Source organism: Ovis aries, chromosome 22 (genome assembly GCF_016772045.2).
Source record: "Ovis aries strain OAR_USU_Benz2616 breed Rambouillet chromosome 22, ARS-UI_Ramb_v3.0, whole genome shotgun sequence".
In the NCBI taxonomy this organism is placed as follows: domain Eukaryota; kingdom Metazoa; phylum Chordata; class Mammalia; order Artiodactyla; family Bovidae; genus Ovis; species Ovis aries.
The window spans coordinates 34206336-34223566 of NC_056075.1; the positions used below are offsets into that span (position 1 = coordinate 34206336).

The window sequence follows — 17231 nt, forward strand, 5'->3', positions numbered from 1 at the left end:
ACAAGGGAAAACTTAAAACACTGCCTCCTCCGCTTCCCCTCCCCCTCCCCTTTTTAAAATAAGCTCAACCTCGTTATCACCATTATCACCGCCATGGCCTGATTCTTGGGTGGTCCCCATGCTCTGTACTCTGCCTGTGGACAGCCTGTGGACAGTTTGTTTTAATGATTCTTGAAGATAATGTTATTTCTCTATGCTTTTATTCAAACCTGAGCTCTTTTGACCTTGATTCTAGCAAATCCTGGCCATGGTATTTAAAAGGGTGCTTGGAAAGTAACTCACTTATGTGGTTTTTTTTTTTTTCAAACCAGAGTGACTGTCCTCTCAGAGTCACTAAAGAAAGAGCTGTTTGTGCTGATAAAATAATGTTTTCTGATTTGAGAAGCCAACAACTCAGGAAGACCATGGAAATAAAGGTATTTGCTGTTCATTTCCACAGAGCTCCAAAGCACTACAGACTTTTTTCCTTGTTTCCCTTGTTTGATTTGAATTTATAAGATAGCTCCAAAATAGTACTGAAATTGATACAAATTACGGAAACTGCTTATAACACTTTTTGTATCTTGTTACAAAGCTTTATAGAATTAGCATTTGCTGTATTTCTCAACAAATTGCTACAACTTTTTGTTTTTGAAAGGGCACAGTTACTGAATTCAAACACCCAGGCGACTTCTACGTGCAGTTATATTCTTCAGAAGCTTTAGAATACATGAACCGACTCTCTGCGAGCTTAAAGGAAACTTATGCAAATAAGGCACATGAAGAAGAGTATATTCCTGTGAAGGGGGAAATTTGTGTTGCCAAGTACACTGTTGATCAGGTAACCCCTAACGAAATGAATTATTAAATAAGATGTTTTAATTTACTTTGGTTCTATCGGCTCGTCACCAGAGCTCTTAATGATGGGTTAGATGGCTTGGGGTGAGATTCTGGTCACACTGCAGTTTTTCTTCCTCAGTCTGGAGTCCAGGCCTGTTCGCTTACTTCCTTCACGCCCCAGGCCTCTGCAACTCAACCAGTAGGCTCCTCAGTTGCTGGGTGGGTAAGAGTCCTAGAGTTTGCGTTTATTTTGCATAGCCAAGTCTGCTGGGCTAGAACAACCTGGGGATCGTGCATACTAAAGCATCTAAAACGGAGGAATTTGGGGAATTCTGAGCCAGATTCTTAGGAAGTTAACTTGTTAATGGAGCATCTCAGAATAGAACAGTAACCTTTCCTTAGCAAGTTCTGTAGATTGATTGAGAGTTTTCAAACCTAAGGTTGTGAAATGCTGCTTTGAAGCAGAATGCTGTCATATTTCACTTTCAGACCTGGAACAGAGTAATAATTCAAGATGTTGACCTGCTGCAGAAGGTGGCACAAGTCTTATATATTGATTATGGAAATGAAGAGATAATCCCAATAAACAGAATTCACCAACTAACCAGGAAAATTGACTTGTTTCCTCCTTGTGTGAGTCTCTTTTACTTTCTAAATTCCTACTAGTGTCCCAAAGAAGCTGCATTTTATGTTTTGATGGACACAGTATTTGCATGTTCTTTTGCCATAGTTATTATGAAAAAGTACCAATTGATATCTCTTTTACTATGTAGAGAAATACTAATGGACTTTCTTGGCTCCACTTTATTAGGCCTTACTTAAAGTACTACCACAGGTGAGAAACTTGGCATTTTTAGGGACATTTTATCAGTCTGCTCTTTAGAAGCAATCATTTCTATATTTATTACATTATTTGAAATCGATTGGAATTTATGTGTAATTGAGGGGTAATTACTATCTTTTCATGGATTTCTCAAGCTTCAAGTCCCAAAAGGTAAAATGTTGTGGATAGAATATCAAGAGGGACAAATACTTATTCACAAAATTGTTTATCAAGTTCGTACTTGAAGATTTTTGATAAATCTTCAGCATGAAATACCTCGTTCTTAAAAAAAATCTTTACATAATGAGAAAAAAGTCATTTTCAAATACTAATCTCTAGTACCTTACATAAAATCTTTCAGGCCATAAGATGCTTTGTGGCCAGTGTTATCCCGGCAGAAGGGAATTGGAGCAATGATTGTATCAGAACTATTAAATCACTGTTAATGGAGCAGTACTGCTCTTTAAAGATAGTGGACATCTTAAAAAAGGAAGAAGGGGTTACCTTTGCTGTGGATGTTATGATGACAAGTTCAGGTAAGATCTGACTCTTTCTAAGGGGAGCACTTAATGTGACACAGGAAAGAAATAGAAGCGTGAAGTGAGACCAAGTAAGCCCTAGTCTGGAGTCGTTTGGATTCTGATGGAAGATACGGCCATGGCTCTGCTCTTGGAGTTGGCAGTTTGTCAGAGACAAAGCATGGGCTTATAGAATTGAGTATATTAAGAGCTAGATGTAGACTTAGTGTCGGAAACCTGTATTATCTTTTTTATACAGCTACTGTAATATTTATTCCTAATTTCTACTCATTTACTGGGAAAATTCAGGAATTTCTGAATTTGTCCATCCTCACCATCAGAGCTTTTTCACAGAACTGGATTTGGTTAGCATTGTTGTCATTGAATCGCTAAGTCTCGTCTGACTCTTCTGCGACCCCGTGGACGGTAGCCCACCAGGCTCCTCTGCTGGGTCAGGGAAGATCTAGAGAAGGAAATGGCAACCCACTCCAGTATTCTTGCCCAGAAAATCCCATGGACAGAGGAGCCTGGAGGGCTGTATAGTCCATAGGGTCACAAAGAGTCCACCGTGACTTAGCAAACCAACAACAACAAGAATTTGAGTTGTAGAAACGGAAGCAGTTTGAGATCCTGTCCTTCCTTTGTGGCTTTGTGCGTATTTTAAAAGCGACTTCTTATATTCCCTTTATGAGCTTTTAATTGACTCTTGATTTTGAGACCCATCGTTGGTTGATTACTTGGTAGAAAATTCAGTTCACCCTTTTGTGAAATTAAGTATAAAATCTGTATGTTTTGTTTCTCTGCTCTGTATGTTTCATGTTGTGACCTGAGCTTTTGGATACTGTTGATATTTCTCAACCATACTTTAAATCTGAGATGAAGTCGTCTTATATCTCAAATTTATATTTTCTTGTAAATGGTGGTGGTTCTAAGCATGCCAGTGAGGTGGTAGCTAAATCTTTCCTGTTAGTCATAATTTTTAAGTGAAATATTTTGATTAAGGTTTTTGTCAAGTACTGATGGGGTTTTTGCCTCAGTTTTTAAAGGCGAGCGTTAATAAACTATGTTTTTCACATAGAAGCTGAACTAGTAAAAAAAAAAAAAAAGCAGGCCAGTGTGTGAATACTTATAATCTTTAAATCACGTGATTATGATGCATTTGTTTTGTATTTATTCTCTTCCTCTAATACTTGGTACGTCTCAATGGAAATATGTTTTCTGAATCACTTTTAGGAAAATTCTTAGACCATGTGCTCATAGAAATGGGATATGGTTTGAAACCTAAGGGACAGAATTCTAAGAAGCAAAGTACAGATTCAAGTGAGTATACAGATTAATACTGAGCGGTATAGTGATTTTAGTTATTGAAGAATATATTGTCTACTAAATGAAAAAGGCACAACTATCACACTGTCAGATTTAATGGAAATGATGACCATCCTGTAAACTTTATAGAAGAAAAATGATACTTTTGAATTTACTAGTATATTATTTTCTTATTTCTAATCAGTTTTCCCTGCTTGTTTTCCTTCCCTCTCCTATCAGCTAATTCTCCGTTTTATAATTACCAGAGATTATGAAATACTAAAACATCACAACACTTTGAGTTGAGGGATTTTTAGCTAACATTTCCATACTTTGATTTGTATTTCCTCCTTCCTTCGCATGCTGGTAATAATAAATAGGGCTATAACATTCTCTTCTGGTAGGGTGGTATTTCTTCTTAAATTTTCCACTTATTTAATTGTGTAGTTTTCATTTAACAAGAAAACCAAGAAGTTCTGCTGTTGGCATTTTATTTTCTCTTTACCTCACCTTATGTATTGTTTTTTGTAGTCTGCTTTCTCCTTTTTTTTTTTTTTGGCTCTTTTTCCAATTACTTTAGATGTAGATGCACTTTATCTTCTATTTCTCATTCTTTTGGAGATGATTGCCAGATTTACAATGCTGTGATGGGGCACATCCTGTCACAGAGAAACTAGTCCTTCTCAAATCTACTCTATCTCTCAGCTCCCATCTCTTATTCTGTATAATTGGTTGCTAGATCTTTATTAGTTCTTCTTCCTAAATAGCATTTGTCTATTTATTTTCCCTTTCTTTTTAAAAAAATCTTTTTTTTTTTTCCCTACCATTTTTCTGGTTCAGGAGTCTTTATCATTCATGGATCATTGCAGCAGCCTTCCAATTTATCTCTTGTCTCCTGTCTGTATTCTTGTAGTACTGCCTATATGAAATCCCTGAAACATAAATCTTGATGTGACAGGCTTGCTAAAAAGCTGTCAGTAGTTTTTTGCCATCTGGAGGCAAAAACCCAACGCTTCATGGTCTGAAAGTAGTCACGGTTGGAACCATTAGTGATGGTGGTGTCTTAGGGAGACGGTAAAGTGAGGGAGGTGAACCTGGGCTTACAATGCCAAGAGAGAAGCTGTGATGGGAGAGGTGGAAAGAGAACGTGGAGAATGTTGCCAGAATAACAGAAGAGTCAGTCTTCTGAGCAGGAGTCATCAGCAGTAACAGATGCTACCAAGGGGTCCAGGGGAAGGAATAAAAGCCGCCCAGCAGAATACCTGTGGGCAGTGCAGGCCCAGAGGGAAGGAAGTAGAAGTCAAGTCGCTCAGTCATGTCCAATTCTTTGTGACCCCAAGGACTATAGCTTACCAGGCTCCTCCATCCATGGGATTTTCCAGGCAAGAGTACTAGAGTGTGTTGCCATTCCCTTCTCCAGAGTATCTCCCTGACCCAGGGATCGAACCCAGGTCTCCCACCTTATAAGCAAGATGCTTCACCGTCTGAGCCACCAGGGAAGGCCCAGAGGGAAGAGGTTGTTAAATGATTGGTAGCAGAAGCACAGGTCTGTACTGGGGACCCTGGGAAGGGCACCTGACCCAGATTTGGAGGGAAGCCTTTTGCAGTGACGTCATACTGAGCAGGAAAGACTCAAGTTGTTGGGCGATCTGGGAGTATGTTCTGGAAAAAGGACCAGCATGTAGTGAGGCCTAGAAGTGTGAAAGAGCACAGGAAGGTCTGAAAAACCAGGGGATGGGATTAAGGAAACCAGAATGGCTTGCCTCTCTGTTTTCTGATAAGGTGATCTTGAAGATGTCAGAAGAATGATGGCTGAAAATAAAATTGTCGTGGACAGAAGTGACCTCATCCCCAAAGTGTTGACTCTGAATGTAGGTGATGAGTTTTGTGGCGTGGTCGCCCATGTGCAGACTCCAGAGGACTTCTTTTGTCAACAGCTACAAAGTGGGCGTAAGTAAATCTTGATCAGTGTTGTCAACATTTCATACCCTATCTGTTAAGAGACTCCACCTGCAATTGTGCAGGTAACATGTAGACTTGGTTTCTGTGGTTTAAGATGTGGTCTTTGTCTCCAGGTAAGCTTGCTGAGCTTCAGAGGTCGCTTGGTGAGTACTGCAGCCAGGTACCTCCGCGCTCGGATTTCTATCCCACCATTGGTGACATCTGCTGTGCTCAGTTCTCCGGTAAGGAGAAGGGAGTAGTGTTAAATTTTCTGCTTACAATTAGGTACCAACAAATGAAAGATTGGGGGCAGGAGGAGAAAGGGACGACAGAGGATGAGATGGTTGGATGGCATCACCGACTTGATGAGTTTGAGCAAGCACCATGAGTTGGTGATGGACAGGGAAGCCTGGCGTGCTTCAGTCCATAGGGTCACAAAGAGTCGGACGTGACTGGAGCAACGAAACTGAACTGAACCAACAAATGAAAACAGAATCTTGGGTTTGCATTAGATGGCTGCATTTGAAGTTTGTCCTGCACCAATTATATTTAAAATATATCCAGTTAAGCAGAATCAAAGTGCATGAGGGAGGAAGCCTGTGAACAGGCTTTGAGGGTATGGTGGTGCAGGAGGTTTTTATCTTATCAAGTCTTTAGTTTAGGAGACTGATACAGGTACTTGTTTATGTCATTTGGGAATGCGGAACTGCCCAGGGTCATGTCTTGGCTAGTTTTCTTTGGACCAGGAAGAGGGTCTGGAGGCCCAGCCTCGGTTGCTCCTCAGATGATGACCCTGTGATGACCGGGTTCAGTCATCTGCTGAAGGGCAGTCCAGTGGCCCTCCCGAAAGGGCAGATCCAAGTAGGCCTGCAGTAAATCTGTGGCTTGGGTGATGGAGTCTGGTTGACTCACACTGTCAGGTATTCTATAGTTGATCAAGACTTCATGGACTCACTTACATGACCAGGACATCTTCCCAGTCCTAATGGAGTTAACTGTCTCCTAGGGAGACAAAGCATGAAAGGAAATAGCGACAGCAGCATGCAACCTGAGTGGCCTAGTGAGGGCTGAATGAAAGTGACATTTTAGGAGCTGCAAGCTTCTGATAGGCAGAAGTAGCAGTGTTGAATAAGCACACGTTGTCAGTAAAGCTTGATGTTACATGAAAAGAGAGTCTAAATGACCATCTAAGTTGAGGAGGGAAGGTTTTTGTTTATGTCTACCTTAGGAAAACGTTTCCAATGAGTCTCTTCTCTTTTCAGAGGATGACCAGTGGTACCGTGCCTCTGTTCTGGCTTATGCTTCCGAGGAATCTGTACTGGTCGGATATGTAGACTATGGAAACTTTGAGATCCTTAGCTTGACAAGACTTTGCCCCATAACTCCCAAGTTGCTGGAATTGCCAATGCAAGCTATAAAGTGTGTGCTGGCAGGTATGTAATTTTTATGGTTCTCATATTCTTAAAATACTGAAACCTAAAGTAAGAGCATTGGAATTGAAATTAAACTAGTGATCAAGGACTATGTTTAGATACAACTTACCTTAATGCAAAAATAATCCTTAATAAAACGTTTGGGAAATACAGGTGACTCTTTTGCTATCTGTGCTGTGCTTAGTCGCTCAGTTGTGTCTGACTCTTTGCGACCTGGTGGACTGTAGGCCACCAGGCTCCTCTGTCCATGGGGATTCTCTAGGCAAGAATATTGCAGTAGGTTGCCGTGTTCTCCTCCGGGGATCTTCCCAACCCAGGGACTGAACCCAGGTCTCCCACATTGCAGGTGGATTCTTTACCATCTGAGCCACCAGGGAAGCCCTTGCAATCTAAAATAAAATAAAATTGAATATACTTGTGTTTGTGAAATTGATTATTCTTTCCTTATTTATAGATATTGCCTTTTAATATAACCACAGCAGTTTGTCAGTTGTGTGTATTAGGGGAAAACCTGCTTTTAAATTCTACTGTTCATGGAAGTTTTTGGGTAAGAATACTGGAGTGGGTTGTCATTTCCTTCTGTAGGGATCTTCTTGACCCAGGGATCTCAGGCAGTAAAGAATCTGCCTGTAATGTGGGAAACTTGGGTTCGATCCCTGGGTCAGGAAGATTTCTCTGGAAAGGAAATGGCAACCCACTCCACTATTCTTGCCTGAAGAATTCCACGGACAGAGGAGCCTGGTGGCCTACAGTCTGTAGGGTGGTAAATAGCTGGACACGACTGAGCGACTTTTATTTTCATTGCTTGTAAAAACCATAAGAACATGAATGATCGTATGGTTAGAAATTGCTGTACGTGTAATGTGCCCCTCTAGGAGCAGGAGCTTCTTTCCAACTTAAAAGTTTGGCTTCTACAACTTTGATTCAGAGTACCATAATTTAACTAGTATCCGCTTATCGGAAGGATCTTTCCAAGTTTTTGCTACTCGTAGTGTTCTCTTAACTACATTTCACAACCTATCCAAGATCATTTTGTTAGGAAGAGATACAGGCTGTTACGTATAAATTAAATAAGCTGTATGGATATATAGTATAGGACAGAGAATATAACCAATATTTTATAATCACTTTGAGCGGAGTATAGAAATACTGAATTACTGTGTTGTACACCTGAAACTAATACAGTACTGTGAATCAAATACACTTCAATTTAAAAATTAATTTTTTACAAAGATCATTTCCTTGGGATAGGTTGTAAAATATAGTTATATTGCAAAATGCCTCCTTAGGTGGAAGGTCTGCTGCTTCTCGTGTCTGTGTACCTGTTTTGATAGTTCTCTGGAAAAGGTGGACCTGCTTTACACACCAGCCAGAAACGTAGGAGGGAGTCAGTTCCTTCACTCGTCCCCACGCCAAATAGATAGTTCTGTGTTATTTCATCTTGGCTAATCTTGATAAATGAAAGCATTTTAGTCTGTTGCATTTCAAGTGAGATCAGAGGTTTTCTTGTAAGTTACGTGGCTCGTAGTTTTATGAAATGACTGTGCATAACGTTAGGATTGTTGATTCTGTAAGTGCCCTTTCAGTAAATACTACAGATGTTTCATACATCAGTGTCAGTGACCGGGTTTCTTCTTGGATTGTTTTATACTGTTGTTTATGATTTTCTTAACCTGATTGAGCTATAATTTATATACCATGAAAGTCACTGTTTTAGGTGTGTAATTCAGTGATGTTTAGTAAATTTATCGAGTTGCACCATCATCTCCATAGCCCAGTTTTGGAACATTTCCATCACTGCACTGAGATCTCTTATGCCCATTTGTAGTTAATCCTGGCTTCCCAGGCAACCACTAATCTACTCTCTGTCTTCTAGGTTTGCTGCTTTGGACATTTCTTATCAATGGATTTATGATGGTTTGTTTACATAGAAATAGAGAAGCTTTTTACAGACTTTGTAATTTTGCTTTCATTTTCATGTCTAGAAAATCCTTCTCCAGTGGAATTTGCTGGTGCCAGTGTTTGTCATAGATTCCTTTCGGCTAACTTTGTGGAAATTAGGAGCTAAATTTCTAGATGGTTGCGATAAGAAGTATTTGAACATTCTTTCAAAAATTCTTTGTTAGGAGTAAAGCCATCATTAGGAATTTGGACTCCAGAAGCTGTTTGTCTGATGAAGAAGATTGTACAGAACAAAATTATCACAGTGAACGTGGTGGACAAGTTGGAGAACAGTTCCCTGGTGGAACTTATAGATCGATCTGTGACACCCCACATCAGTGTCACCAAAGCGCTCCTCAGTGCAGGCTTTGCCGTGGAGGACAAGGGGCTTGTGACAGATAAGCCCAGTGACGTGAAAGAAGCCAGTGGTAAGTAAATTGTCCACCAGGTAATGTCCCCGTTGGAGTTCAAATGGCTCTGAATGTATGGGTTCTCATATTTTTAAAAAGAATGGACGTTGAATACCTTTTGTCTTTTTCAATCAACCATTCATCCAGAGTGTGTGTTTGGGTCACTGGCAGCTAGAGATGGATCAGAAATGTGAATTTGAAATTGGAAATTCAGTGAGATAGTAATGGTTAATTCTGAGATTAACTAACTTTTCTGTAAAGTCACTAAGAAAGTCATTGGAAGTTCTGTTCTTCGAGAGCAGGTTCTTCCTGCCTTCGACCCACCATTCCGGCCATTTGTTTAGCAAAATGTCCATTTATTTTCACAGTTCCCCTGGGTATAGAAACCAAAGTCAATCCACTGGTGTGGACGTGGGTTGAACTTGCTGTTGATCAAACAGTGGATGTTGTGGTCTGTGTGATTGATAGTCCTGGAGAATTTTACTGCCATGTGCTTAAAGGGGATGATGGTAAGTTGACTCTTACCTATTTATGTTACATTGTCATAGATACTAAAGAAAGAAAAGTTTGTGATTGGCTGATGATAACTGTTCCCTCTTGAGTGAGGGCCAAGTGGGTATTTGTATTTCCAAGAAAGATTTACAAGAATCCTGGAGGGAGTTGCCATTCCCTTCTCCAAGGTATCTTCCCGACCCAGGGATTGAACCTGGATCTCCTGCATTGCAGGCAGATTCTTTACCATCTGAACTACAGGGAAGCCCCCTGGTTATACTTGGTTGCCTTTTGTTCTGTTGGAAGCCATGATTTCTGTTTTCAATAGTGTCTCCTTTTAAACGAGTTTAGGTTTCACAGCAGAGATGGCAGTGGCACCCACTCCAGTACTCTTGCCTGGAAAATCCCATGGACGGAGGAGCCTGGTGGGTTGCAGTCCGTGAGGTCGCCAAGAATCAGACACGACTGAGCGACTTCACTTTCACTTTTCACTTTCCTGCATTGGAGAAGGAAATGGCAGCCCACTCCAGTGTTCTTGCCTGGAGAATCCCAGGGAGGGGGGAGCCTGGTGGGCTGCCATCTCTGGGGTCGCACAGAGTCGGACACGACTGAAGCGACTTAACAGCAGCAGCAGGTTTCACAGAATGTCTCCTCAATTTATTTTTGAGAAAACTGAATTGTTGACTTCATTTAAGTATAACATACACATAGAGAAGTGCACAAATAAGAGTGATGTGTGTGCTTGGGCCCTGAGGAGGGTGCCCTTGAGGTCAGACAGGCCACTTCCCTCCGCAGTGTGTGAAAGTGCCCTCTCCCACACCATTTCCAACAGTGTGTCCTTAAATTTTCTTATTTCGACTAATCTGAAAGGTGACAGGTCTAACTTGATGGAGTTTAATTTCCATTTCTGTGAATGGGCCTTTGCCACGTGTTTAAAAGATATTTTCCGTTTCCTTTGTATAGTGTTAAGATGGCTTTTAAAGTTCTCCATGGTCTATGTCTTTCTAAGCACGTCTCTGGTACTTTTCTTCAGTGGCTCACCTTTCCACTCTTCTCTGCCAGACTGCTCCCACCAAGTGTTTTTGGCTGCTTAATTTGGTCCTTTGCCTCAGAGCCATTGCTTTTTCTGGAATGCCCTCTTCTTTTCTAGCCCTCTCCTTTGAGATTTCTCTGTGAGACCTTTAGTGCACAGAGCCCACCTCTCTGGATTTTCTTAGCAGACACTGTCTGCACCCTCCATTTTGTGGTGGTTCATATATACTCCTTCGGGACAGCTTGTATGTAACTTCCTTTCTGTGTAGGTTTGTCCGCTGTTTCCTGGTACACACGCAGATGTTCTAGCATACTAACAATGATGCCATCATTGCGGCTCTGTGCCCAGTGAATTGTTGGTATGGGGTTTACCGAGAATATGAACTAAATAATGACTGACTTGCCCAAGTTCTTAATAAGGAAAAGGGAAAGGCATTTAGTGTACTTTATAATTGTCTGGAAATGTACCTGGATTTTTATGATCAAAACACTTCCCAGCTTTAAAGGAAAGTCTGCTACTCAGCATGTTTTAAAAATGTTAAATGCTGTATGTGTGTTGTGCTTTCAGCCCTAAAGGAACTCAATGATTTGAACAACTTACTAGCAGAATATTGCCAGCAGAAGTTGCCTAATGATTTTAAGGCAGAAATAGGGCAACCTTGTTGTGCTTTCTTTGTAGGTAAGTTGCAGTTGGCACAAACTTGACTATATTAGAATCTTTTTTTTTCCTTGACATTCAAACTTCATTTTTAGTGTGTATTTTCTTTCTGTTGTTTAGGCAGATATTTTTCATAATCAAAATTAAATGAATGCTTAAGATCTTATGTCTTCTCTCTTCCCAACAAGAAGCTCCAAATGATACTTTTCTTACTTAAGTTTGTCAAATGCTTTTCTTTGCAGTATTTCTGATAGTAATGAAACGGAGACCTGTTCACTGCAGAGTCATTGTTTCTTCTGCTTACCCTTTGCATGTTTATCTTGAAAATATATTTGATGAAATCCCTTAATTTTATTGCATGTTTTTCTGTTTATTTTTTATATTATTTACCAAGTAACAGGTAAAACAGTCTCATCAGCAATAAGAGAATTATGTCCTCCAGTTTGACAAATATGTTAAAGTTTATTAAGTCTTTTCTTAATATTCTGCTTACTGGTTAGGTTATGAATGAAATCTTTATAGTAGATGCAGAAGTGTGATGCTATAAAAATTTTGGAGATAATTCTAAGAATGAATTTTGACATTTCTGAATTAAAAGCTAAAGGTGACATCTGGCAAAAGAACAAATTTATTAGCTACCTTAGACAAAGGATGGTCCTTTTCAAAATAAAAATTTCAAATCTCAATAGAAGGGAAATACTCCATGTTGCAAACTTTGTGTTAAATCTAGGTGACAGTAATTGGTATCGTGCTTTGGTCAAGGAAATCCTACCAAATGGAAACTTTAAAGTACATTTTGTGGATTATGGAAACGTTGAAGAAGTTACTGCAGATGAACTTCGAATGATCCCATCCAGGTTTCTGAAACTTCCATTTCAAGGGATACGGTGCTGGTTAGTAGGTATGATGCAAAATGAGACATTTTCTCAACTGTCTTCTAATACTTGGATTACATAAACTTCTCAGTGTTAATGTATCTCTAATTTTAATATTTTGTGTAAGCTATTTTGTTTCAAAGAGCCTCAGGTAGTTCAGCCTTTTGTCTTAGCAGTTTTGCTTCTAATAATTCATCCCCCCACAACAGTCTCATGAGTTCACCAAGTTCACCTACATGGAAATTCGCTACCTGTTAATAGTAGCAAAACAACCTAAATAGCCAGACATAGAGCCTTGGTTAAACGAGGATCCAGATAGTGGGTAGTGAAAGTGTTACTCAGTCACATCCGATTCTTTGTGACCCCATGAAGTGTAGCCTGCCAAGCTCCTCTGTCCATGGAATTCTCCAGGCAAGAATACAGGAGTAGGTTGCCATTCCCTTCTCCAGGGGATCTTCCCAACCCAGGGATTGAACCCGGGTCTCCTGCATTGCAGGCAGGTGCTTTACCATCTGAGCCACCAGGGAAGCCCATAGTGGGTAGTGGTGTTGCCTATTTCATAAGGATGTTGTGAGGATTACTGAGTGAATGTTTAGACCAGGGTCTGGCACTCAGAAAGTTCCATTAAATGTTTGCTCTTATTACACAGTCATTAAAATGTTAAATATGTTTTGTTGACATGAAGAGCAGTTCATGAATTAAGTGAAGGAAGCCAGTTATAAAAGAGATGCAGGGTAGTATTGTTATTAAGAGAACAGATTAGAACCACCTCTGCTGCCTGCTCGCTGTGAGATCTTAGGTAAGCTGGTTAGACTATGTGCTTCTTCTCGCTCATCTGGAGAATTATTGTATCTTCCTCAAAAAGACATTAAGAATAAAAGAGAAATAAAGTATACACTGAATAGTGCCTAACATAGTAATTTTTTATATTATAAAATTTTTGTAAGTTTGTATTATTTTTACAAGTTTTTAGTATTATAAAATTTCTTTATAAAAGAATTATGAGTGTATATGCATGTGAGTATTTCCATATGTCCATAAAGATAATGGAAGGTTGCATACAAAAATGTTAATAGTAGTCATGTATGGAAGCATTAGTAAGTGAAGTGAAGTAAGCAGAGTTGCTCAGTCGTGTCCAACTCTTGGCAATCCCATGGACTGTAGCCTACCAGGCTTCTCCATCCATGGGATTCTCCAGGCAAGAATACTGGAGTGGGTTACCATTTCCTTCTCCAGGGGATCTTCCCGACCCAGGGATCGAACCCAGGTCTCCTCGATTGGAGGCAGATGCTTTAACCTCTGAGCCACCAGGGAGGCATTAGATGCTTTTCATTTTTCCTTTCACATATCTGGTTTCTTTTTACTTATTTTACACTGAGTATGATTAGGATTGTTATTTTCAATTACCATGTTTTATGTCAGTGCTTCTTAAAGTGTGATCCCCTCCCACCCGACAACCAGTGAGTAGTATCAGTATGAGAACTTGTTAAAAACACAGATTCTCAGTCCCCATCCAAGACCTGCTTCAGTTCAGTTCGGTTCAGTTCAGTCGCTCAGTTGTGTCCAACTCTTTGCAACCCTGTGAATCGCAGCACGCCAGGCCTCCCTGTTCATCACCATCTCCCAGAGTTCACTCAGACTCACGTCCATTGAGTCCGTGATGCCATCCAGCCATCTCATCCTCGGTCGTCCCCTTCTCCTCCTGCCCCCAGTCCCTCCCAGCATCAGTCTTTTCCAGTGAGTCAACTCTTCTCGTGAGGTGGCCAAAGTACTGGAGTTTCAGCTTTAGCATCATTCTGGAAACTCTAGGGCGGGTCCCCCAAATCTGTGTTCACCAGCCCTCTAGGTAATTTAGATGCACAGCCACATTTGAGAATCACTGTTATGAAAATTAGGGTGTAAGTCAAAGTTATCCTAGAAATAATTTTTGGTTTCAAATTTAAGATGACATTTTGAAATTATCATTGGAAAATTATGTGAAAGTATGTTTTTTTTTAAAAAATCAGAATAATTGATACTCACGATTGTATATATAAGAACCATGACTTCTAGAAACAGTAATTCTGTTTTTTCCTGTTGGGAAAAATGTCAGGTGAAGATAAGTTAGTGAGGAAAGTCATGACAGACCCTGAGTCTCCTAAAACCCCAGGAGTGTATCTGCAGATGCATTATCTGCAGCACAGGCACAGAGGATGTAGGTGTGTAATTGACTGTTGAGAAAAGATACTCAGGATCACTGACCTCAACGGTAAACTTGGCAAGGGGAGTCCTGGATGTTATTGAAACCAAAAAATGTAGCTTTGGGGCGCAGAGTTCTTGGGGCACAGAGTTCTTGTTAATGCTGTTCTTATTTGTCAGGTATACAGCCTAGAAACAAACACTGGAGTAAAGAAGCCATAGCAAGATTTCAGACGTGTGTTGCCAGGATGAAACTCCAAGCCCAAGTGGTTGAAATCACTGAAAACGGAGTGGGGATTGAACTCACTGACCTTTCCACTTCTTATCCCAGAATCATTAGTGATATTCTGATTGATGAACATCTGGTTTTAAAAGCTGGTTCACCACATACAGATTTAGCGAAAACCAGACCTATTGATAAGCATGACCTTCAGATTGATACCCCGGGGCTTCAAGGTAACATTTTTAAACTGTTATTTAAATTTGTGTTCTCCTTTGCTTTTATAGGCTATGAAAATTGTGCTGTTTCAAGTGACAGAATTTTCCTGTAGAAATACCATTTGTGGAAGTAGATTAGTAATAGGTAATTGAAATCAGTTTAGTGTTTATTGAATTCAATATCACAGTAATCAGTTTAGTGTTTATTCTTTCAATATCATGGTAATCCAACTGTATGCCCCGACCAGTAACGCTGAAGAAGCTGAATGGCTCTATGAGGATCTACGAGACCTTCTAGAACTGACACCCCAAAAAGATGTTCTATTCATTATAGAGGACTAGAATGCAAAAGTAGGAAGGCAAGAAACACCTGGAGTAACAGGCAAATTTGGCCTTGGAGTACACAAGGAAGCAGGACAAAGTCTAACAGAGTTTTACCAAGAGAACGCACTGGTCATAGTAAACACCCTCTTCTGACAACACCAGAGAAGACTCTACCAGATGGTCAATACAGAAATCAGGTTGATTATATTCTTTGCGGATAAAGATGGAGAAGCTCTATAATAGTCAGCAGAAATAAGACCAGGAACTGACTGTGACTCAGATCATGAACTCCTTACTGCCAAATTCAGACTTAAATTGAAGAAAGTACGGAAAATCACTAGACCATTCAAGTATGACCTAAATCACTATACAGTGGATGTGAGAAATAGATTCAAGGGATTAGATACGATAGATAGAGTACCTAATGAACTATGGATGGAGGTTCGTGACATTGTATAGGAGACAGGGATCAAGACCATCCCCAAGAAAAAGAAATGCAAAAAAAACAAAATGGCTAACTGAGGAGGCCTTCAAAATAGCTGTGAAAAGAAGAGAAGCAGAAAGCAAAGGAGAAAAGGAAAGAAATACCCATTTGAATGCAGAGTTCCAAGGAAGAGCAAGGAGAGATAAGAAAGCCTTTCTCCGTAAATAATGCAAAGAAATAGAGGAAAACAATAGAATGGGAAAGACTAGAGCTCTCTTCAAGAATTACGAGATACCAAGGGAACATTTCATACAAAGATGGGCTCAATAAAGGACAGAAATGGTAGGGACCTGACAGAAGCAGAAGATATTAAGAAGAGGTGGTAAGAATACACAGAAGACCTATACAGAAAAGATCTTCATGACCCAGATAACTACGATGGTGTGATCACTCACCTAGAGCCAGACATCCTGGAATGTGAAGTCAAGTGGGCCTTAGGAAGCATCACTATGAACAAAGCTGGTGGAGGTGATGGAATTCCAGTTGAGCTCTTTCAGATTCTAAAAGATGATGCTGTGAAAGTGCTACACTCAGTTTAGTCGCTCAGTCATGTCCAACTCTTTGCGACCCCATGAACCACAGCACACCAGGCCTCCCTGTCCATCACCAACTCCCGGAGTCCACCCAAACCCATGTCCATTGAGTTGGTGATGCCATCCAACCATCTCATCCTCTGTCGTCCCCTTCTCCTCCTGCCTTCAGTCTTTTCCAGCATCAGGGTCTTTTCAAATGAGTCTGCTCTTCACATCACGTGGCCAGAGTATTGGAGTTTCAGCTTCAACTTCAGTCCTTCCAATAAACACCCAGGACTGATCTCCTTGCTATCCAAAGGACTCTCAAGAGTTTTCTCCAACAACACAGTTTAAAAGCATCAATTCTTTGGCACTCAGCTTCCTTTATAGTCCAACTCCCACATCCATAGATGACCACTGGAAAAACCATAGCCTTGATTAGACAGACCTTTGTTGGCAAAGTAAGGTCTCTGCTTTTTAATATGCTGTCTAGGTTGGTCATAACTTTTCTTCACTACGAACAAAGCTAGTGGAGGAAATGGAATTCCAATTGAGCTATTTCAAATCCTAAATGATGATGCTGTGAAAGTGCTGCACTCAGTATGCCAGCAAATTTGGAAAACTCAGCAGTGGCCACAGGACTGGAAAAGGTCAGTTTTCATTCTAATCCCAAAGAAAGGCAATGCCAAAGAATGCTCAAACTACCTCGCAGTTGCGCTCATCTCATACTAGCAAAGTAATGATCAAAATTCTCCAAGCGAGGCTTCAACAGTATGTGAACTGTGAACTTCCTGATGTTCAAGCTGGTTTTAGAAAAGGCAGAGGAACCAGAGATCAAATTGCCAACATTTGTTGGATTATTGAAAACGAAAGAGAGTTCCAGAAAAACATCTATTTCTGCTTTATTGACTATGCCAAAGCCTTTAACTGTGTGGATCACCACAAACTGTAGAAAATTCTGAAAGAGATGTGAATACCAGACCACCTGACCTGCCTCTTGAGAAATCTGTATGCAGATCAAGAAGCAACAATTGGAACTGGACATGGA

The 17231-nt window shown here is 40.3% G+C and overlaps 1 protein-coding gene and 1 non-coding gene across 2 annotated transcripts in view; one reads left to right on the plus strand and one right to left on the minus strand.

The window, feature by feature from the left end:
- The window catches only part of TDRD1 (tudor domain containing 1), a 61404-nt gene that overhangs the window by 28306 nt on the left and 15867 nt on the right, over positions 1-17231 (plus strand). Inside the window, exons 8-20 of the mRNA XM_060405115.1 lie at positions 312-416; positions 638-820; positions 1309-1452; positions 2004-2178; positions 3394-3480; positions 5248-5415; positions 5541-5648; positions 6669-6839; positions 8966-9208; positions 9559-9699; positions 11283-11393; positions 12103-12273; positions 14606-14881. Of these exons, the coding sequence (XP_060261098.1) occupies positions 312-416; positions 638-820; positions 1309-1452; positions 2004-2178; positions 3394-3480; positions 5248-5415; positions 5541-5648; positions 6669-6839; positions 8966-9208; positions 9559-9699; positions 11283-11393; positions 12103-12273; positions 14606-14881 (2083 nt within the window). The remainder of the gene's footprint in view (positions 1-311; positions 417-637; positions 821-1308; positions 1453-2003; positions 2179-3393; positions 3481-5247; positions 5416-5540; positions 5649-6668; positions 6840-8965; positions 9209-9558; positions 9700-11282; positions 11394-12102; positions 12274-14605; positions 14882-17231) is intronic.
- On the minus strand, positions 12703-12774 carry TRNAC-GCA (transfer RNA cysteine (anticodon GCA)). The gene has a single exon. It is a non-coding gene; the product is annotated as a tRNA-Cys (tRNA).